Source organism: Pseudophryne corroboree, chromosome 1, assembly GCF_028390025.1.
Source record: "Pseudophryne corroboree isolate aPseCor3 chromosome 1, aPseCor3.hap2, whole genome shotgun sequence".
NCBI classification, from domain to species: domain Eukaryota; kingdom Metazoa; phylum Chordata; class Amphibia; order Anura; family Myobatrachidae; genus Pseudophryne; species Pseudophryne corroboree.
In genome coordinates, this window is record NC_086444.1 from 140,544,446 (window position 1) to 140,568,027 (window position 23,582).

Genomic DNA, 23,582 nt, shown 5'->3' on the forward strand with positions numbered 1-23,582 from the left:
GCTGGGGATTGTTTAAAAAGGGAGGTGGCTCCTAAAGTAGATACGCATGTGATTCGATTTAGTGTGAAAATGTATTTTACCTTTGCCTTCATCATCATTAAATGATGTTACTTATAGGAGAGTGGATGGGTTTCTAAAAACCATTTTTTCCGTGGCTGGGGCAGTCATAAGGCCAGCCATGGCTTCAGCTTGGATTGTATAGGCAGTGGCTGTCTGTGCTGAGACATTGGAGCAGGATTTTTCAGTATCCTCTAAAGAGCAAAAATCCCATGTAGCACACATAAAACAGGCTGCAATATTCTTGGAAGAAGCAGCATTAGATAGATATGGGTACTATTGCCTCCCGGGCTTCAGCTTCAACAATAGCTGCTCGCAGAGCAGTTTGGTTATGTACATGGAAAGCTGATTGAGTCCAAGAAGGTTTTGGAATCTGCCTTTTTCTGGAAATATTATTTTGGTAAAGAATTGACAGATATTTTGGAGACAGAAGCAGACTTCAAAAAGGCCAAGTTTCCTTCCACATTCAAATACAAACCTAAAGTACCGGTTTTTCGGTCTCAAGGAAATGGTAAGGGGAAAAAGTGATTGCAAGCCCCAATACAAGAAGTCTAGTAAGACTAAAAAATATTGGGCTACCAGAGGGCCGGCTTCCAAATCAGAGGATAAGCCATCAGCCTGATGGTGCGAGCCTCCACCTGGGGGATCCCAGGGTAGGGGCCGATTTCTTCAGTTTGCACAGATTTGCCAACAGTCTACAACGGATACCTGGGTGCAGGAAGCGGTGTGTCTAGGTTATGCTTTTCCCTTCAAGAAGCATCCTCCCCAAAGGTTTTTCTGTATCAGCCCGAATCGAGGCGAAGGCCAGGGCTTTGCAAGAAGCAGTTCAGAAATTGCTTCAGTCAGGAGTAATTATTCCAGTTCCTCCTGCACAACAAGGACAGGGTTTTTACTCCAACCTGTTTTTGGTTTGGAAGCCAAATGGATCATTTCGGCCCATTCTCAATCTCAAAATGCTGAACAAATACATTTGGGTACCTCTATTTCACATGGAGATGTTACGTTCCATAATCTTGGCCATGGAGCCAGGAGATTATATGGTATCCCTTGACATACATGATGCTTACCTACATGTTCCTATAGCACTGTCCCATCAGTGTTATCTCAGGTTGGCTATCCTCCAACAGCATTTTCAGTTCCAGGCCCTAACCTTTGGGTTAGCCATAGCCCCCAGAGTATTTACCAAGATTATGGTGGTCATGGCAGCATATCTCCGCCAGCAGGGGATAAGAATTTTCCCATATCTCGGTGATCTTTTAATCCTGGCACAGTCACAGGAGTTTCTCTTTTATGTCATCTCCAACAGACAATAACTTGTCTGCAGAGACATGGGTGGCTCATAAATTGGGCAAAATCGTCTTTAGTTCCGTCGCAGCGGATGACTCGCCTGGGGGCTGTACTGGATTCAGGTCAGCAGAGAGTAATTTTACCTCGGAACAAGATATCCAAGGTACAGTCAAGGATTCAAGACTTGCTACACAGTCAAACGGTATCCATTCACGCAGCAATGCGAGTGATGGATTTGATGGTGTCAACATTCGTCATGGTGGAGTATGCATAATTCCACTCGAGGCCTCTGCAGCGTCTGATTCTTGCCAAATGGAATGGATTACATCAGACAATAAAGAAACAAACTATGGTACTTTCGGTAAAAGTAACAAGGTCGTTAGCCAAGTGGCTACAGACATCCCATCTGGACAAGGGGAGACCCTTTTGGATATCGGCCAAGTGGCTACAGACATCCCATCTGGACAAGGGGAGACCCTTTTGGATATGAAGATTGGGAGATTCTAACAACAGATGCCAGTTTCCAGGGCTGGGGAGCAGTGTCCGGAAGATTGTACCTCCAGGGACTATGGACCAAAGAAGAAAGTTGCCTGCCAATAAATGTGTTGAAACTTCGGGCCATATGCATGGCACTGATTCAGGCAAAGGACATTCTTCAAGGAAAACCAGTCCAGATCCGCTCGGACAATGCAACGGCAGTAACATACCTCAACCATCAGGGAGGAACTCGCAGCCAAAAAGCAATGAAGGAGGTAAGTCACATACTAAAGTGGGCAGAACTTCATCATCCAGCCTTGTCCGCAGTATTCATTCCGGGAGTCCTAAACTGGGAAGCGGACTTTCTCAGTCGACACACCATTCAAGCAAGCAAATGGGCGCTACCCCCGGAGCACTTCCAGACTCTAGTAGACAAATGGGGGTTGCCAGAGATAGATCTCATGGTGTCCTGCTAGTAAGCAAACGCTGGCAAGATAGCTTCGGTTGACGATTTCAGAAGCATATTCTCAGGCTGATCTCCCTGTTCCGGCTAATATCTCTACTCAGTCTACTCGTAAGGTAGGTCCCTCAAGGGCAGCACAGCGTGGTGCTTCAGCAGAACAGATTTGTAAGGCAGCCACATGGTCTTCCATTAACACATTCATTTGACATGCCTTGGATACCTTTGCCTCTCATGACGCTGAATTTGGGCAAAGGGTTCTCCTGGCCAATCAAGAGAGTCCCCACCACTAAATTGTTTTGGGAAATCCCATTGTTATCCTGTGGATAACCTGTGGACCCTGCCGGAGAAATATACGTTATGGTAAGAACTTACCGTTGATAACGGTATTTCTCCTAAGTCCACAGGTTCCACAGGAATCCCACCCTGAAGCACCTGATTTGAGAATCCTTCTACTCACTAACCTCTTCCTTCTTGTACGGAAGGGTGTGCATGTGTGTTCTTCTCGCCTGATTAGGGCTCTACATGATGCTACTGCCTTGTGCTTTGGAATACAACTGATTTGCCTGAGCCAGTGGGTGGGGATATATGGACGGGCCTGTTGCATCCTGGGAGGCCAGAAAGCTTTGATCGATTTGTGCCAATCCGCTGACGCTCCATCATATCCCATTGTTATCCTGTGGACTTAGGAAAAATACCGTTATCAACGGTAAGTTCTTACCATAACATATATTTATAAATTTGTATATTGTTTTAATTGAAAATAAAAACATTGATATTTAGTTACTGATTGGGAATTTTGGGGTGATAGGGTGTATTTCCAGAAATATTCTGGATATAACACACTCTGCATCTGGATAGCTATGGTGAATCTAGCTGGAAAAATTCTTACAACAAATTAAGACGACACACTGGTTCAACAACTGGACATTTTTGCACTTCACATATGGACACATGAACTTTTAATATTCTCAACATTGGGATCTACTGTGCGCCCTCAGGTTTTCTTTGTGTTTTTATATTTGCTTGACCTGTACTTTTTTTTTTTCTTTCTTTATATTAATAAGCCAGTGTCCTATGTGTTCTCATTATTTAGCTGCTTCATTTCAGGGAATGTTGATGCTAGGTGAGCACCTTCTCCAATATTTCAGAGATATGAGAAGTTGGTAAGCTGCCATTAAAAAAAGATAGTTATTATTGGTCACATTTAGTTTGAGGCATCTTTTTCAGGGCGTTGATCATTGACATCATGCTGGTGTAATCTTTTGCATTTGGGGCTTGTGCTGGAGTTTTCTTGGTTTGAGGTGTGTTCTTCATGGTACAGGTCTCCCTCACCTGCATACAGGACTCTTGTGGCAACGTGACTATAGGAATCTGCTCAATAACCTCCACTCCAGCGCTGTCACAGCTACTTTCATGAGACTGTAAGAGCTCTAGAAGTTTAACCTGTAGAAATAAAAGAAAAGAATAATACACTATGAAATGTTATTCAGTTTATTATTATCCTTTATATGGTGCCACAGCGCCATACAAAGGGTCTGATTCCTACAAAAACGATGTATGTTCTGCGTGTGAGCAATACTGGTCCTTTGTGATTTCTTGCAGTCCTCCGTAGCCTCAGCATGATTGCCATGCTACAGCTTATGGGGAGCAGAACAGGGGCAGCCACCGTTCTCCAGTTTTTTAGGTGGACCTAGAATAGGGTCTTCCTGGACCAACCAGAAGAGTTTCAATGGTCAGTAAACTTTTGCTTTACACAGGTGGCCGAGGGCTGCGATGGTGATCTGATGGGGTATATGTGGGGAAGAGAAAGCTTTTCAGTCTAAAGGGGGGGTGGGGGGAGACAAGACTGGAGTGGTGAGTTACGATGAGAATGTTATGGATTTATACTTTAATTTTGAATAATGAAAGTATACGTTTTAATGAGTTGGCTTGTTAAATTCTATAAATACAGTATCTAAAGTGTCCGTACTTTTGGACACACTAAAGTGATTTTCATAAAGATACATCTGCTATATGAAGGGAAGTAAATTGAAACTGAAAAAAATATACAAAACCCCTCCCCCCCCACTAGTGGATTATTAGCCATAAAGGTTGTCACTAAAGATACCAGGAGAGAAGCAAACAGGAAAAACAGAAGAATCTTAATTGAAAAGTTATATTTACAGAACTGTGTTATGGGGATCAGTATGAAAAACCAGCGGCCAGGAACCCGGCCGTCAGTATACCAACAGTGGGATCCCGGCCACCGGTATGCCAGCAGTGGGGAGAGCGCTAGAAAGCCCCTTGTGGGCTCGCTGTGCTCTCCACGCTGAAGGCACGGTGGCTTGCTGCGCTCACAACAGGTTATATTCTCCCTCTATGGGTATATTGGGCACCCACAGAGGGAGAAAAGCCTGTGGCGTTGGGATTCTGGTGGCAGTATTTCACCGGTAGTCGGGATTCTGGTATCGGCATTGTGACGTACAGAATTCCAGCGTTGACATTGTGACATCCGGGATCCCGACTAGCGCTATGGTTACCAGATCCTGTGTTACACAACTGGCCAAGTCCTATAGCAAATTAGCTGACTCCATTGTGGGTGGGCTTGGCTCTGGCATAACATCATAACAGAGAGAACACCTAGTGCAGCCTGACTGCTATCTTACTGCATCTTCAGCCTGTACCCATCAGCTTTTTATGTTTCTCTTACGTCCTAGAAGATACTGGGGTCCATTTAGTACCATGGGGTATAGATGGGTCCACTAGGAGCCATGGGCATGTTAAGAATTTGATAGTGTGGGCTGGCTCCTCCCTCTATGCCCCTCCTACCAGACAGTTTAGAAAATGTGCCCGGAGGAGCTGGAGACGCTTATGGAAGCTCCTGAAGAGTTTTCTGCATTTATTTTATCTGTATGTTATTTTCAGGCAGGACTGGATGGCACCAGCCTGCCTGCTTCGTGGGACTTAGGGGGGGGGACGGCCCAACCTCTTGAAGGGTTAATGGTCCCGTTCCTCACTGACAGGACACTGAGCTCCTGAGGGACCTATTCGCAAGCCCACCATGACGAGCGTACAGTCCCGCAGCACGCCGCCACCCCTAACGGGGTGTGGCCTAAGAAAAGGGGCGTGGCTTTGTGGAGGACCAGCGATCGTGAGCCATGCCCCCATTTTTCCGTCACTGAGGGGGCATGCCCAGCACTCTGTGAACCGCTGGCATGCCCCCTCTCCCTCTGACTCCAGTGAATAGACACTGTGCGCATGCGCACAGCGTCTATTCACCGCTGCTCTGCTAAGCAGGGCAGCGAGAGACAGAGCCTCCCAACTGCCCCCCCCCCCACCGCGGGACACTGCGGCCCGCGGGTGGGACAGCGGGACAGTCCCCAAAAATCGGGACAGTTGGGAGGTATGGTGGTGAGTACTGAGCCGGCGCCCTGGCTAGCGGGACGCAGGCCATTATGGCGGCATGAGGGTACGGAGACGCACGGCTTCTACACAGGGCGGAATGCGACTCCAGACACAGTACACGACTGCGTCCCCGTACAATGTACACAGTACCCATACTGGCACAACAGCCTTAAAACGGTTTTCTCCATTTTAAGCACCAGTTTCCTCAGCCAGTATAAAAAAGGCGGGAAGACCGCGTGCCATTGAAGGGGCGGGGCTTCACTATGAGAGGATCCAGCAACTCACCAGTGCCATTTTCCCTCTGCAGTGGATACAGACGCTGACAGGACAGGGACGCGCAGCTCCTCCAGTGTGATTCCAGATTACCTCAGCGGTACCCGGGGGTCATAGCAGGAGGAGAGCGATTATTGGTGTACCAAGTCCCCTATCAGGGTACTTGGTCTGCGACCCGGCTAAACTTGGCATTAGCGATAAGGGCGCAGTGGGGACTGGCTCCAAACAACTCTGTGTATCCCTGAAGGGCTCTTTGTGGGTTAATTGTGCTTAACCTTTCGTGTGTGTGTGTGTGCGCTGTCACATTACATTATGTCAGGCAGAGAGTGCGTGTCTTGTACCGCAGAGTGTTCCTCTTCACCGGGGGGCTCACCACTGGGTACTCAGGGTTCACAGGCTAGCGGGGCTGAAACGGAATGGGTTAATTCTCTTAAGGGAATGATCTCATCTCTTTCTACAAAATTGTCCTGCAATGAGAAAGAGATGCAATACTTAAAACAAACTGTGTATGAGTTTATGAACAGAGACTCAGTCCCCAAAACAGAGTCTCAGTCACCTCCCATTTGTCCTCAAAAGCGATCTCTGGCCCTTATCCTGCAGTCTGACTCTGACAGGTCAGACATGGAGGAGGGAGAGGTGGACTCAGAGGGGTGGATGCAGCTCTGTCACAGGGAATAGAGGCTCTTATAGAGGCTATCAGAGATGATCTGCATATTCCCGATAATGTGTCAGAGGAGAGTGTGGTATCTTATTTTATTGTAAAAAAGAAGTCCTCAGTCACTTTTCCTGCGTCAAAGGAATTGAATACCCTGTTCGAAGAATCATGGGTTAATCCTGATAAGTTTCAGATCCCTAAAAGTTTGCTCTCGTCTTTTCCTCTGGAGGATAGGAAAAATGGGAAAATCCACCGATAATGGACACATCAGTTTCTAGGCTGTCATGTAAAATTGTATTGCATGTTCCTGGTGCAGCCTCCCTGAAAGACACGGCTGATCGTAAAACTGAGACTACACTCAAATCATTGTACACAGCTGCTGGGGTGGTCCAAAGACCCACTATTGCATGTGCGTGCATCACTAAAGCCATTGCTAAATGGTCATGTAACCTAATTGAGGGGTTGTATTCCTTATCTAGGGGGGGACGTTGTCTTACTCCTGCAGCGTATACAGGACTCTGTGAACGTTATGGTGGAAGCCATAAAGGAAATAGGAGTGCTTAACGCACGCACCACCGCTATGGCAGTGTCGGCACGCAGAGACTTATGGCTACGCCAGTGGACTGTTGACGCGGATTCCAGGAAAGGTGTGGAAGGCCTACCATTCACAGGAGAGGCCTTGTTTGGAGATTAATTAGACAAATGGATCTCCACAGCTACTGCGGGTAAGTATACATATATTCCTTCCGCAGCCCCCCCAACCAAGAAAACTTATTCAGCTTCTTAGTTACAGTCCTTTCGGACGGGCAAGTTCAAGGGCAGATCCAGAGGTGCTTCTACGTCCTCCAGCGGCGCAAGATGTAAACCACGCAAACCAGCAACAGCAGGTGCTCAGGAACAGAGCTCAGGCTCTGCTTCCTCAAAGACTTCAGCATGACGGTGGACCACAATGCCTGGAAGGCTGTCAGGTGGGAGCACGCCTACAATTCTTCAGTCAGATCTGGTCAAATTCGTGCCAGGATCCCTGGGTCATAAATCTAATTCCCCAGGGCCACAGACTGGAGTTCCAAGAGCTCCCGCCTCACAAATTCTTCAAATCAGGCTTGCCAGTTTCACAAGAGGAAAGTATAACTTTACAACATGCCATCCAAAAACTGGTACAGACTCACGTCATTGTTCCAGTTCCACCTCATCAGTTAAACAAGGGGTACTATTCCAACTTGTTTGTAGTGCCGAAACCAGACGGTTCGGTAAGACCGATTTTGAACCTCAAGTTGTTGAACCCGTACTTACGTGTGTTCAAATTCAAAATGGAGTCTCTGAGAGCGGTGATCTCAGGTCTGGAGGAGGGGGAATTCCTAGTGTCTCTGGATATCAAGGATGTGTACCTTCATATTCTGATCTGGCCTTATCAGGCTTATCTACGGTTTGCACAGCAGGACTGTCACTACCACTTCCAGGCCCTGCCATTTGGTCTCTCCATGGCACCGAGGGTGTTCACCAAGGTGATGGCAGAGATGATGTTTGTACTCCGCAAACAGGGAGTGAACATAATTCCGTACTTGGACGATCTCCTGATAAAAGCACCGTCCAGGGAAAGGTTGCTGGACAGCATTGCTCTCCCAACTAAACTTCTCCAGGATCATGGGTGGATTCTCAACCTTCCGAAATCTCACCTGGAGCCAACACGGAGACTCCCATTCCTGGGAATGATACTGGATACGGAGTCGCCAAAGATGTTCCTTCCGTTGGAAAAGGCATTAGTAATCCAGTTGATGGTTCGGGATGTCCTGAAGCCAATCCGGATATCAGTGCATCTGTGTATTCGCCTTCTGGGGAAAATGGTCGCCTCTTACGAGGCTCTTCAATACGGAAGGTTTCACGCAAGACCCTTCAAGCTTGATCTGTTGGACAAATGGTCCGGATCGCATCTTCACATGCACCAGAGGATCCGTCTGTTGCCAAAAGCCAGGATCTCCCTTCTGTGGTGGCTACAGACTTCTCACCTCGTCGAGGGTCGGAAGTTCGGAATTCAGAACTGGATTCTGCTAACTACAGACGCAAGCCTCAGGGGTTGGGGAGCAGTCACTCAGTGGGTGCAGTTTCAAGGAAGATGGTCAAGTCAGGAAGTCTTCCTTCCAATCAACATTCTGGGACTCAGGGCCGTATACAACGCCCTTCTGCAGGCCTCACATCTTCTTCAAGATCGGGCCATTCAGGTCCAGTCGGACAATGTAACAGCAGTAACATACATAAACCGACAGGGCGGAACGAAAAGCAGAGCAGTAATGTCAGAGGTGTCGAGAATTCTCCTCTGGGCAGAGAGAAATGCTGTAGCATTGTCAGCGGTCTTCATTCCGGGAGTAGACAACTAGGAAGCAGACTTCCTCAGCAGACACTACCTGCACCTGGGGGAGTGGGGCCTTCACCCGGAAGTCAATGGGGATATCCACAGATCGACATGACTCAACAAGAAGCTCAAGCAGTATTGTTCAGTATTGTTCCAGGTCGAGAGACCCACAGGCGGTTGCGGTAGATGCCCTGACGACTCCATGGGTCTATCAGATGGTGTACGTGTTTCTTCGACTTCCTCTGATCCCAAGAATTCTAAAAAGGGAAAAGGTTCAAGCAATTCTAATTGCTCCGGACTGGCCAAGAAGGGCCTGGTACGCGGACCTTCTGGAGATGCTACTCGAAGATCCGTGGCCTCTACCTCTTCGCGAGGATCTTCTGCAACAGGGCCCGTTCATCTATCAGGACTTACAGCGGCTACGTTTGACGCTATGGAAGTTGAAAGGCTGATTCTAGCCAGGAGAGGGATCCCTAACAGGGTTATCCCGACTATGATCCAAGCCAGGAAAGGGGTAACGTCTAAGCATTACCATTGTATTTGGAAGAAATACGTCTCTTGGTGTGAGAGCAGAAAATGTTCTGCGGTGGAATTCCATCTGGGACGTTTCCTGCTTTTTCTACAAGCTGGAGTGGATGTGTGCCTACGTCTGGGCTCCATAAAAGTCCAGATTTCGGCCTTGTCCATTTTCTTTCAGAAACAGTTGGCTTCTCTCCCTGAGGTCCAGACGTTCTTGAAAGGTGTTCTACACATCCAACCTCCCTTCGTGCCTCCCACGGCACCTTGGGATCTCGATGTGGCACTGCATTTCCTCCAGTCGGACTGGTTCGAGTCGTTACAGGAGGTGGACATAAAATATCTTACGTGGAACACCGTCACACTGTTGGCCTTGGCTTCAGCAAAATGTGTGTCGAAGCTGGGAGCTTTGTCTCACAAAAGTCCCTATTTGATTTTCCATGAGGACAGAGCTGAACTCCGATCTTGTCAGCAATTTCTTCCTAAGGTGGTGTCTGTGTTTCACATCAACCAACCTATTGTGGTTCCGGTTGTCACCCACACCTTTGGTACTTCAAAGTATTTGGATGTTGTGAAGGCTTTGAAGGTGTATGTGAAAAGAACAGCTCGTCACAGAAAGACGGACTCACTGGTTTTTTTTTTTATGATCCCAATAAGATTGGGTGTCCTGCTTCTAAGCAGACAATTGCACACTGGATCAAACTTACTATCCAGCATGCTTATTCCACGGCAAGTTTGCCATATCCAAAATCTGTACAGGCCCACTCTACTCGGTCGGTGGGTTCTTCCTGGGCGGCTGCCCGGAGTGTCTCGGCTTTACAGCTCTGCCGAGCCGCTACTTGGTCAGGTTCGAACATGTTTGCTAGGTTCTACAAGTTTGATATTTTGACCTCTGAGGACCTTCAGTTTGGTAAATCAGTTCTGCAGGAACCTCCGCACTCTCCCACCCGGTTTGGGAGCTTTTGGTACATCCCCATGGTACTAAATGGACCTCAGTATCCTCTAGGGCGCAAGAGAAAATAGGATCTTAATTACCTACCGATAAAACCTTTTCTCGTAGTCCGTAGAGGATATTGGGCGCCGCCCAGTGCTTCGTTCTTTCTGCACTGTTACTTGGTTAAGTAATGTTGGTTCAGCCGTTGCTGTTCCTGTTTCAAGTTTGGTTAGCTTGGCTTTCCCCTTGTGTTGTGTGCTGGTTTGGAATCTCGCCACTATAATTTATATCCTTCTCTCAAAGTATGTCCGTCTCCTGGGGCACAGTTTCCTAGACTGAGTCTGGTTGGAGGGCCATAGAGGTAGGAGCCAGTCCACACTATCAAATTCTTAAAGTGCCCATGGCTCCTAGTGGACCTGTCTGTACCCCATGGTACTAAATGGACCTCAGTATTCTCTACGCACTACGAGAAAAGGATTTACCGGTAGGTAATTAAAATCCTATTTTTACATGGAGTGGTGGTTAGGATTGCTAGTCATTCTGTGCCGACGCACTGCTTTTACAGCCCACAAGGTTGTAAATGACCTAATTGGCCATGAAAACCACAGTGCATATTGCAAAGCTAATTAATATATCTGAAATACTGGAAGTGTTGGACATTTGTCCAGCATGCTGTCTCATGCCTTTGCTGATAGCAAGCATATTTTTTAATTAAAAAGGTTTCATTTTTGGCAATCCACATACAGGAATTGGGTAAAAATCTGGAACATCGGACCGGCTCCCTGCAGCAAGCTCTGGAGCTTGTAGTGCATGTCCACATCTGGGGGGGTTGTCCCATCCAGGTGGGTGTCAGCGACAGCTGTCACTGAGAAGGAAGAGATTACAGCCTCCTTGTGTGGTCTGCACTTTAGCTTTCTACCCCATCCCCAGACAATACGGGAAGGTTGTAATCTCTCACTCCCCTGTGACAGCGGTCACATACACCCCCCTGGATGGGACCTTCTCCACCTACTTCAGAGGCAGACGCATACCACAAGCTCCTGAGTGGCAGAGGCTGCTGTAGGGAGCTAGTCTGGTATGTTCCAGTTTTTCACCATCCCCCCAAAATATAAGTGTACTTGATTTGGTATGCAGTTTCCAATGGTGGATTTGGACAATAATTTTATTGGGAAGAATAAGGGGCATGTTAGTATGCAGTTTCCCTACTGAAAAGCAATGGGATGCAGCTATTAAAGTTTCTTTATGAAGTGTAGAGAAAAACTTCCATCACACTTTTCTTCAGTGAAAATCTTAACAATGAATATTACCTTAGATACAGAACTCAGAATGTTTGGTATACTGATGTTCTTTAATAATGTATTTGTTGCTAATATTCCTATTGATAATCATTGACAAGTTGCAGCCTGATTCATGGCTTACCTTTGTTGGTGCTTCTTCGTCGGCTCTCATGACGTTGCTGTGCTTTGGATTGGGTATTTTTGGAAAATACAGATTCTTCTTTTTTCTGTGACATAAAATGACATAGAGCATATTTTAATTCATGTCCCCAGGATCTACATTATTTTCCTGTGTTGTAGATGGGGGATTTAAGGCAGGAATTATGTGAAATACAATACCATAAACATTCTGTACATCATTTATAGTTTGGGAAGAGACAACGGAAGTACAGAAGACATTTCTTTTTGTGTAAGGAAGATTTACCAAAGTAAAGAGGCCCGGCGCTTAAAAATAAGGTGTTTGACCTAGAGCTGCTGTTAAAGGGATAGTTAGTCCCTAAGAAGAAAGTATAAAGAGAAAAATGTACAGGGCTAGAAACTGGATATAGAACAATATATATTTTTTATTCTGTAACTTTAAAAGATCTAGTTGCATCTAGCAAATGACATATAAAATAATGGATAAAAATCAATCTAAATGTAGACAGAAAAAGGGCAAACACAGCACAGTGAAATATTTGGTATATTACCACATAAGGAAGCCACACACAGTCTCCTATTTGTAATCCTTGGAAGAAATGCCACAGTCCAGGGGATATAGATACCGCTTGTTGTAAATTGTTTAGTCCATATGGAGTAAGATGGAATGACCTTTGGTTGCTTTTGGACAGTTGCAGTCCTGTTGGTAAGCTTGGTCTTGTGCTCCTTTCTTGGATGACAACAAGTGCCCCGTTAGAGATCGTAGGCGGACTTCTAGGCGTATTCCAGGATGGATGTAGTATCTGTGATAGCAGGCTCCTTAAAACCGACGATAAAGCTGTTGACACAGCGAAACGCGTCGGTTTTAAGGAGCCTGCTATCACAGATACTACATCCATCCTGGAATACGCCTAGAAGTCTGCCTACGATCTCTAACGGGGCACTTGTTGTCATCCAAGAAAGGAGCACAAGACCAAGCTTACCAACAGGACTGCAACTGTCCAAAAGCAACCAAAGGTCATTCCATCTTACTCCATATGGACTAAACAATTTACAACAAGCGGTATCTATATCCCCTGGACTGTGGCATTTCTTCCAAGGATTACAAATAGGAGACTGTGTGTGGCTTCCTTATGTGGTAATATACCAAATATTTCACTGTGCTGTGTTTGCCCTTTTTCTGTCTACATTTAGATTGACTTTTATCCATTATTTTATATGTCATTTGCTAGTTGCAACTAGATCTTTTAAAGTTACAGAATAAAAAATATATATTGTTCTATATCCAGTTTCTAGCGCTGTACATTTTCTCTTTATAATTTCTTTTTGTGACTAAATGAGCATACTATTTGGTTACTTTTAATCCATTTTTCCTTTTCCATACTCATGGCCAGTGGTGTAACTATAGTGGGTGGAAAGGGCGCCATTGGCATAAGGCTCAAAGACTTATGGGGGCTGGCTTTCCCTTCGCCCAGAGCCAGCTCACTTCAGCACAGAGCTGTATTAAGGTAGGGCATACAGGGCTTGTGTCCCAGGTTACCCTAATGTGACCTCCCCCCAAGGCAGGTCAGTAATGGTTACATGCGTTATACACTGCATAATGTCCCTGCCCTCCTTATAAAAGGCAGGCCAAGATACAGTAGAAAAATAAATATCCAAACAGAAATCAACAAACTAGTAAGAAAAGGTGTGAACTGGGGCCACTATACTGTGGCATAATGTGATTTGCTCTACAATGTGGCAGAATGAGAACTGGGGGCACTGCATTGTGGCATAATGTGATTTGGAGGCTCTACAATGTGGCAGAATGAGAACTGGGGACACTACACTGTGGCATAATGTGATTTGGAGGCTCTACAATGTGGCAGAATGAGAAACGGGGACACTGCATTGTGGCATAATGTGATTTGGAGGCTCGACAGTGTGGCAGAATGAGAACTGGGGCACAACCATGTGTCATAAAATGAACAATCACTGCAGAGAGAAGTGTCTATATAAAAACATTGCTTTTTCTGGAATCACCCCTGCTCGTGACAGTCCATACAACCACAGAGAAAATATAATAACTCCAGATAGTTAGGGTCATTGTGGGACTCGATCCCAAGACCTCAGTCCTGTGAGACAGTAATAATAACCAATAATAAAAACTGCTACTTCAACTATGGCAATCTCACATTTAAAATCACCCCAAAACATCAAAGAGTGGACTGGCAGATGGCGGAAAGATCTTTTACACATGAAAACAAGATGTGGGTTCAGTATGAATTACCGGCAGCTGGAATGTCGGCCGTCAGTATTCCGACCGCGGCATCCCGGCCACCAGTATGCGGGCAGCTAGAAAGCTCCTTGCCACACTGCGGGCATGGTGTCTCGCTGCGCTCACCACAAGTTATATTCTCCCTCTATGGTTGTCGTGGAGACCCACAGAGGGAGAATAGCCTGTGGCGTCTGTATTCCGGCGGCGGGTTTTCACCGCTAGTTGGGATTCCGGCGTTTGCATGGTGACTGCAAGGATCCTCACTAGCGGTATTTTAACCGCTTCCCCAAGATGCTATATTTGTTTTCAGTGTGTAAACACCATTTATTGTGTCACATAGTAGCTTGCAAGCAAATATTGGCTACATACCTGTGGATTGCATACACACAGACGCTAACTAATACAGCAGTAACAATTATTCCGCCACATGTAGATATTATAATACTTTGAAATTCAGCTTCAGCTGCGTAAGGAAAGAGGAAACACACCAATTAGTGATGATGACTGCTTGATGATAGCTAACCCATCATTTATACTACAAATTAACAGACTGTGAATCACTACTATTGCACTACATATAGATTTCTTTTTAAACATATTTGCTAATTTCATAGTTGTCCAACATTGACATTAATGAAGAGTTTATTATTACATTAATCATATTCATGGGGATGGGACGACAGCGACAATAGCGGATATTCTATACAGGTGGAGGAATCTCAAAGGTTCCTGTAAAGTGTCTGGTTGTGTGACTACATTTTTACACCAAATACATGTACTAGAGGTTTTTGGATGTTAAACCTTTTATTATAGAAGTGTTTTATTGTACTTTATGAAGAAATGCAAATGTTTGTATATTGATTCTCGGTTGTATTCAGTGTAGGGGATTCAGTTGTTTTTGGGTGCCTGCTGAGTGCTATTCATGTATTTTGCCAACTGGCGTGAATGTCACTGGTGCCAATTTGCCCAGCAGTTTGCGCAGGTTTAACCACATTACGCATCTAAACCTGGTGCATTTGGGCATAGGATGCCCGTGCCCCTTGGCAAAACAATTTAATATTTACCATCACAGACTCATTACTTATGGGCACACAGAAACAATTGGATTACCCCAGAGTGTATTATTGCTTTTACAGACTGTCCCCTACGGGTCTGTATAGCATCAGTCTGGATTATCAACAAAACTATCGCTGTGTAGATGGCTTGTCCCTATTAGTACAGCACCGGACACTATACGGTTTAAAGAGGGAATAATATAATTAATGCAACACATTAAAAGTTCTATTACCATAGCTGAGTGTTGTGAATTGAAGAGAAGCACTGGGCGCTCCTGTCCCTTTACTTGTCACTCCCGACACTGCCACTTTATACACACTGCCGCTTGTAAGTCCCAATAACATATGGCTTCTTTCACTGGAGAAATCCACAAACATTTCTGAGATAAAAACATGCAGGATGTTAATTGGGAGATACTGCAATAAGTGACTCTCTATTAATGTTTACAAGAATTTTTTTCTTTAATACATAAATAGTAATTTATTTAATTTCCACACTAAATAATATAAAGCCTTTTTGCCTCTTTATACAGTGCCCATAATGTATTGGGTCTTCTGGTTCCCCAGGGTACATGCTCTCCGCTACACCCGTTTGTTTGGTTTGCTATCTGAGGATCAGTCTAGAATGTTATAGCACAATTTCATAGTCTTCCTGCAAAGTGATAATACATACAGTATCTCTTCATCTTAAATATAAAATATCAGAGTTTGTTCTGGACGGTGCATTATCTAATCTTACCTAGAGTGGTGTTTCTTGAGATATCTGTGCAATATATCCTGTAGCCCAATAAGAAACCCAGACAGTCCTCTTCAGGAATATTTCCCCACTCCATAACTGCGGAAGTCTTGGTCACATTTCTTACAGTGATATTACTTGGACCTGTCCTAGGAACTTCAAATAAATGTCAGTACGTTCTGTCAAAGTCGAAAAATATCAATACATATGCCTTGTACTAACCCCATGCACATGCCCGCTGCTCGTGCACTCAGTCCGCCGTGCGTGCACATATCCGCAATTTGCGTAGGATCGCTCCGGCGATCATGCGCACGATATGGGTATTTACGGCGGAGTTTGTGAGCGTGTAGCGTGTTATTAGAACATAGCATATTTAACCCAAATAGCGTATATTGTAGATATAGTTTCCCTAGTCCATGTCAGCGAGTATTATTAGTTTAAACAGTTCCTGGACAGAGAGATTCGCCTTTGCAAGATAGGAAGGGTCGGATAAAGGTTGGAAGGTGATGTCTAGTATCCAGCTGTAGGGTATTTTGAGGGTAACATTCCGGTGTTAGTTAGAGAAAGATCGCTTGCTCCTGCGTATAGTTATGTACAAAAATAGATTCTGAACATTAACTGTATTTACTGTAAATTACATATGCGGCGGGAATCCAGAGGATACCACCCACAAGAGCAGTTGGAAAAGACATCGCCCACCTTTTCAAATCCACCTATGACCTTTGCTGTAATGTGGAGACATATCTCTGTGTCCAATGAACAATGAGATTACAGTGACCATTGTATTGTGTATGCATGTTGTGTATAAAAGGACCATTGTTGCCTGGCCGTTGAGAAGACTCTAAACGCTATCTGTATGACCAGCGGAGGACCGGATTCGGGTTGCGCTTGCGAATATTCTCCTGTACGTACATTCTCTGTAGCCATTATTCTGTTTAGATTTACTTGTTAGCCTGTAGTGTATAAATTGTATTGTTTTATCTTTTGGAATCAATCCACGGTGGCCTTAGAACCCTGTGGTTTCAACTACAAACCAGTGTTGTGTTTTCACTTTCCTGCATGGGCTTTAAAGTAGTTTAACCTGTTTAAGGTGTATAAGCATTGTTCAGGTGTACGCACTGCGAGTACTTTGTATCGCCAGCGCTACTTAAGGTTTAAAGGTATTACATCATTGCAGTACTTTGCTGCTAAAGGTTTAAAGTATAAGCATATCATTCCATTGTATCATTAACAAGGTTTAAAGGTTATCAATTGTGTGTGCGCTCGCTGTGTGTACTCCGTACACTCAGCGCAGCGTGTGTACGCCAAGTGCGTACCATGTGCGGACTCTGTACGCAAATAGCGTACAAAGTGCATAGCACGTGCTTTTAGTTTAGCGGCCATAACGGCTCCACGGTAAAAGTGTATTTAGAGGTATAGCATTGCGGTCTAAGATAATATCAACATTATCAATTGAGGGCTCGTCCGGTTCCTTCTCATACCCGCCGCTTAGCAGAGTTTTCGCAGACTTTATCAGCAAAGGGCGGAGAGGTATCCCCTGTACACCTTCTCTTGGTCGGGGGATACAAGTGCTGATTAGATAAGCGTCTGCCCTGCACGGTTTGAAGGGATGCTGGAGGGATCCGTAAGGTAAGAACGCAAAAGCTATTTTTCTCTTTAAAATTTGTAAATTTCTGTTTTGGCGCCAAATGCGCACGCAACACACGCACACACCGGTATTTTGTACTTTGCATATCTGCTCACACCATTGCCATGATCGCTGATTACTAGATTTATTTTGACCTGTACTGGAAAATGTGTTGCTATTTAGTTAACATATAGAGTTAATATTTAAGGGTGTAAGTATAAGACGCACACACAGCCTGGCCTAGTTGTAAAGGTTTATACAGTGGAAACTGTGTGTGTGTTAAGTGAGTGATTATAGTTAAATATCGCTTACATTTATAGAAGTGTGGGATTTGTAGTACTGCGGACGTACGGCCTTTGTACACGTGTCTCGGACAACGTTCGGGACTGCGTACGCAACGTAAAGGCCTACACACGTGGCGTGTTTACGCAACGTGCGTACAGGTACGCCCACTAAATACAAATCACACAATAGCATTGTTTCAGTTTAGGCGAGACGGTAGCCACGCAATAATAGCACAAATTTGTTCAGTTTACAAAATTTAGTTTAAAAACCTTTTTTTCTGTATTACTTCTGGGGAAAGCTATCTGTTAACAGGAAAGGATTTTTCTGATCAGAAAACTATAGAATGTTAGTGTGGGCTGAATAAGGTGAATGTATTGAATCCCACTTGGTGAGCTTGGTGAAACTTGGTGAAGCACGGTCTAGGTGAAAACGTGGTGAGCACGGCCTAGGTGAATACGTGCAACGGAGTGTGATAAAGTTTTCGTGGTATTACGCTCCGGCTGTTTTGGAGCACAGTGTGGAGACTCCAGTAATCCTACCACTTATAGATAGCAAGTGTCTATAAGCGGTACGATTGGACCACATGGTTGTATGGGCAATACGTGACGCAACGTGATACGAAGTTTTCCATATTTGTGCGTAGATCTCGTCATCATACGCGTTATAGGAAGCACATGCAAGTGTGATTTGTGTAAAGTAAAGGTTTAGGGAGTTTTCGCTGGTCTCTCAGGAAAATCTCCAGAGGCAGATATTCACTGGGTACCTAAAGGCCCAGGGGATATAGGTCGAAGTAGGGCCTGCAACGGCTACACGTGTCTGCTAAATAAGGCGGATCCGTGATACTCGGAGCTGAAGAAGTTAGTGGAAGAACTTTGAGGACTTCCACCGGTAGACTACTGTGGTGCATTTTAGGAAGTTTTCCCGTGTTAAAAAGGTTCACGATGGAAGCCAAGTGCACAACACAGGGACGTTCAGCAGTCAGGGTTCAGACTGCAGATTTCAGACCCAGGGGGTCAGCTCGGTTAGTAATGTGGGGGAAGTATGGTCTCCACACTGAGACCTTTTGTGATGAATGGACACGAATGACTGTGGGGGATAAAGAACCATTTCCTGGGATAGGTAGTTTTGACTCAGAGGTATTGCATAATCTAAGGTTTAGGATATGTCTGTTAAAATCCAGAAAACAGAGGATTAGACATACAGATTGTTTACATTTATGGCAACAGGAGGGTGATATGCAAAGGGGATTAGCTCAAACAGCTAGTTCCAACCCTAGCAGGAAACTGATAGCAACTGCACCACCACCACCGTACATTACAGGAGAGAAAGTGGCTACAGAGAATGGCATACTGATATATGATAAAAGTAAAGTTGATAAATGTATTAATGACAATAGGAGTAAAACTGATAAATGTATTAATGCTAATCCGTGCAAGTTGTATCCCATCTTAAACTTCCCTCAGGACTGCGAGCAAGAAGATGAGCCCAGCACGATATCGGCACTTTCTCTAGCAGCCACCATACGAGACACCCAGGTGGGCACGGCCCAATCGGTAAGAACAGTAGTAAAAACCCCTAGCGGAGGGACAGGTGAGGTCGTGTCCACAGGTAAGTACGGTACAGTACATTATGCAGAGACAACTGCACCTCGCACTGTAGAAGCAACCCAGAATGATGTAATTGAACTAAATCCTGTCAGGGTGATCGCAGTCCAATGGGAAGACTGTGAAGCTCAGGGAATCACTCCTATCAGGAACATTGCTATGCATTGCCCCTGGTCCCGGACAGAATTGAGGACAATTATGTCTGAATTCCCCGATCCCAGAAAAGATCTAGTCGCATGCCAGAGGTTTATTAAAGAATTAGGTAATGCCACCGAACCCACAAACAAAGATTGGCGAACAGTGCTACGAGTATGTCTACCTTCCAATATTGACCCTGCGAAATTTATTACTGATTGTAAATTAGACGCAGAAGTACCTCTCACTGAGGAGTACACTCAGGAGAATGTACGACAGATCAATCTGCAATTAGGAGTATATTTCCCTACTGTTGTCAAATGGAACAAAATCTTTTTCATAAGACAAAAGGAAGGTGAAACGGCATCTGAATATTTCCACCGAGCACTGCAGGAAATGTCTAGATACACTGGGATCAAGGACATTAAGGAAAATATACATCATAGAGAGGTAGCTGTGTCCGTATTAATGGACGGCTTGAAAGAAACGTTGAGAACTAGGGTACAAACCACTCAACCTAACTAGAGAGGTATCTCGTGACTGCATTAAGAGAGTCTGCTATCGAGCATGACCGTAATATCCAAAGAACCAGGGAAGCACAGGGAGAGCGGTTGATGGTGATGAGCATCCAAGCACTGGAAACATCAACTCGACCAAGACCCCAGGCCCCTGGCACGTGGAGGAAGCCAAGAGTTTGTTGTCTGTGTGAAAGGGAAGGGCATTATGCCAGCAACTGTAACAGCACACATAAATTCAGACCCCCTAGACAAGAACACGAGCAAAGTTATGATACACGTAATTGGGATCAGGGATCACATAGGAAAAATTTTGGGCCACACCTGTAGTCTGCAGCCAGTGAAATTGATTGCTAGCCTTGGTAGTAAACCTGAGGTCACAGTTGATGTAGTTGGTAGATCATTTCTTGTAGATACAGGGGCGGCCAGGTAAACTCTGTAATTTATCTTTAAAGTTTCCTCTTCATCTCTGACGTTCACCGACAGATTTACAGCTCAAACGTCACATATCTACTCAGTCTTTTCAGAGGTCTGCCCAACCCCAGTATATCTCACCAGCATCATTGTGCCTGGCCATGCACAGAGGGTGGAGAGTGGAAATACTGGTGAAGGGAGAATGTGCAGAGATACCGATAGACATGATGGTGTGACAGCCTGATGGTGAACGCAAATCTGACAAATTTTCTTTTTATTATTCTCTCTCTTTTTTTTTCTCATTTTCTACGGATGGTTTATTTCACACAACAGTTAAACACATGGTAATGCAAGATTTATGTTCCATACAGAAAGATCGCTGACTCGGAAAGAATATTGTATCACTGGAGCGTCTGTTCCAGGAAGGTTGAGAGGCAGCACTGTTGAGACGGCACCTGAGCACGGAGAACAACAAGACTAGAGGCGGTTGTCGTACCAGTTTTCTTTTTCCTTTTTATTATTTTCTCCATCTCCCATTACCCTCCTTTCCTCCCCCTTCCTTGCTCCTTTTTCTCTCCCCTTAACAACATGGACTTACCCCAAGAGACTGCATTCCGGGTTTTCCTGTTGACCCTGTTGTTGACCAGAGCAGTCTATTTCGGTGAGAGTACCAGAGAGGTCGAGAAAGGATCTGGAATGGGTTCTGATGACAAGGACGGATTTGTAGAATTCCAAGAGCAACACATTCACCGAGCAAAGGCGAGTATCAGAAAACGATCTGGTAGTCACGTAACTAGGAGACACTGTGAAGGGTTATTGGCTGAGGAAAATTGTATTTGTAGAAACTGTGAAAATATAGTTGAGGACGGGTGCATCCAGAGATGTCAGTCCAGCCTTAATATTAACATGGACCGTCATCCATTGAGTGACTATCACTCATTAGTGGGTAAGGTTTTAAACCAAACAGAATGCTGGGTGTGCTCACAAGTACCTCAAGGTCAGAGCAAGTCAGGACTAGTACCGTATCCCTTAACAATAGATGAGGTACTTGAATTAAGGGGTGGGAGACCGGTGGACAAGAAATTTAATATTTCTAGGCCCCCTAGTTTGAAGCTCCACCAATATCATATGGATAGATCCTTAGTATGCTTCAACATTTCCAATCCCCGAAAGCCGGGAAATTGGGAAGTGACATGGAATAACCAAACCATGGCATTTTCACATAGAGCCGACAGAATGCCCGTAGACTCAGAACTTATACGCCAAATTGCCGACGGTGGGAGGTATTTTCGGTACAGGTATACGCTAGGAAGTAGGACCATGCGGGTTGGAGGAGTATCTCCAGGGTACTGTGCGCATATCATACAGCCTGATACGTGTACTGAACAGATGAGAGAGATAGGGATAGGATTTTTCACCTGGAAGGTTTGCAATATGGTAATGTCATATTCTGTCCCATATGTTCTCCCCGATGATGCATATTTCATATGCGGGAGGAAGGCGTATAAGTGGCTTGCCCCAAACTCAGAGGGATTGTGTTACATTGGAAGAGTGTTGCCAGAAGTTATGACCATAACCCATAATAAGATGAAAGACATTCACCACAATGCTCAAGCTCCTTACACTCACACTCACACTCACTATGAACACATCGTTAAGAGACACCTTATAGATAGGACAGAGCACGCAGCCTCTGATTTGATCCACAAATCCACCGGGATTCAATTCCTACTCGCGTTAGATATCACCCGTACCTCCAGAGGAATTATACATTTTAGGTATATTCATGCGCTAGCGAACCTGATAGACAATATCACCGAGATGTATGATGACACCTTCAGGTATACAGGGAGGGAGTTGCAAGCTTACAAAATGGAACTGATCCAGCACAGGATGGTTCTCAATTACATCACAGCGGTGACAGGCGGGTACTGTGTCACCCTAGCAACTCAGTATGGTGTGAAGTGCTGCACGTACATTACAAACAGCACTGATGACCCAACCGAGGTCATAGATCAAAAGATGGACGATATCTTGCAGTTGAAATGGGAGTTCCGAAGGAGACACAACCTTACCCTTACGGCTGTGAGTAATGAACTGACCGGCTGGGTCTCATGGTTGAACCCACGCAATTGGTTCTCAGGTTTAGGAGAATGGGCTCAAAATGTTATCGTGAGTGTAGGAAAGTTTCTCCTTTGTATCCTGGGAGTTGTCATAATGATTGGTTTGATATTTAGATGTGTTCGAAGTTTAACGCGGCGCAAGCGCAGTACCAAAGTGATGAGTTTGAGGAGCGGGGGCATTGTCACACAAACTGATTTAATTTATGACCCATCAATAGAGACAATGTTGTGATAAGACGTGATTCCACGGTCCGTTTCTTTCACCCGTTTCTCCTTTGTTTTCCCTCAGCGAAAATACATCCATCCAAACAAGACTTTTGATGAACATTTAAACCAAAGATACATCCATCCGGAAAAGACTTTTATGGACACTCTAAAGACTTTGATTAACACCCACAGCAAGGATACACCCATACGGACAAGACTTCAATCAACACCCAAGGATGATTGCACAATTGTTATGTGAATGTATTTGTGATACGTGTCTTATCTTCATCTCTACAAACCTTCAGGTAGTATCACACATAGTCGACAGGTGATATCCACATATTAGCATTCACATATGTTCCCCCTCCATGTATCATCAACCAAATGTGCACCCCATTTGTTGGAACAAGAAGCCGAAAAGAGCTCGGTAGTGTTTGTTGGCCCAATTACAGACCCTTAATACGGGATAAGAAGGATTTAATGTATACTTCGCAATACCTCGAAGCTTATCTAGAACATGTACGGCACGATGATACATGCCCCTCAGACATGAAGTTCATACATACATGCGTTTACTATTCCACTAGGTCATACATTTCCCGCCTACTACTCTCCTACCACCCAATCATTTATAGATATTGTAGTGTATATTTTTCTGTTTAATGCTTAGATAGTGGCAGTTATTGTGGACTGTCAAAGTCGAAAAATATCATAATACATATGCCTTGTACTAAACCCATGCACATGCCCGCTGCTCGTGCACATATCCGCAATTTGCGTAGGATCGCTCCGGCGATCATGCGCACGATATGG

At 44.9% G+C, this 23,582-nt stretch overlaps 1 protein-coding gene across 1 annotated transcript in view; it reads right to left on the bottom strand.

The window, feature by feature from the left end:
• Positions 1-3,222: 3,222 nt before the first annotated feature.
• The window catches only part of LOC134884649 (leukemia inhibitory factor receptor-like), a 39,382-nt gene continuing 19,022 nt past the window's right edge, over positions 3,223-23,582 (bottom strand). Inside the window, exons 6-10 of the mRNA XM_063913007.1 lie at positions 15,863-16,015; positions 15,357-15,503; positions 14,438-14,531; positions 11,816-11,900; positions 3,223-3,727 (exon numbers count right to left, since the gene is read on the bottom strand). Of these exons, the coding sequence (XP_063769077.1) occupies positions 3,476-3,727; positions 11,816-11,900; positions 14,438-14,531; positions 15,357-15,503; positions 15,863-16,015 (731 nt within the window). The 3' untranslated portion in view covers positions 3,223-3,475. The remainder of the gene's footprint in view (positions 3,728-11,815; positions 11,901-14,437; positions 14,532-15,356; positions 15,504-15,862; positions 16,016-23,582) is intronic.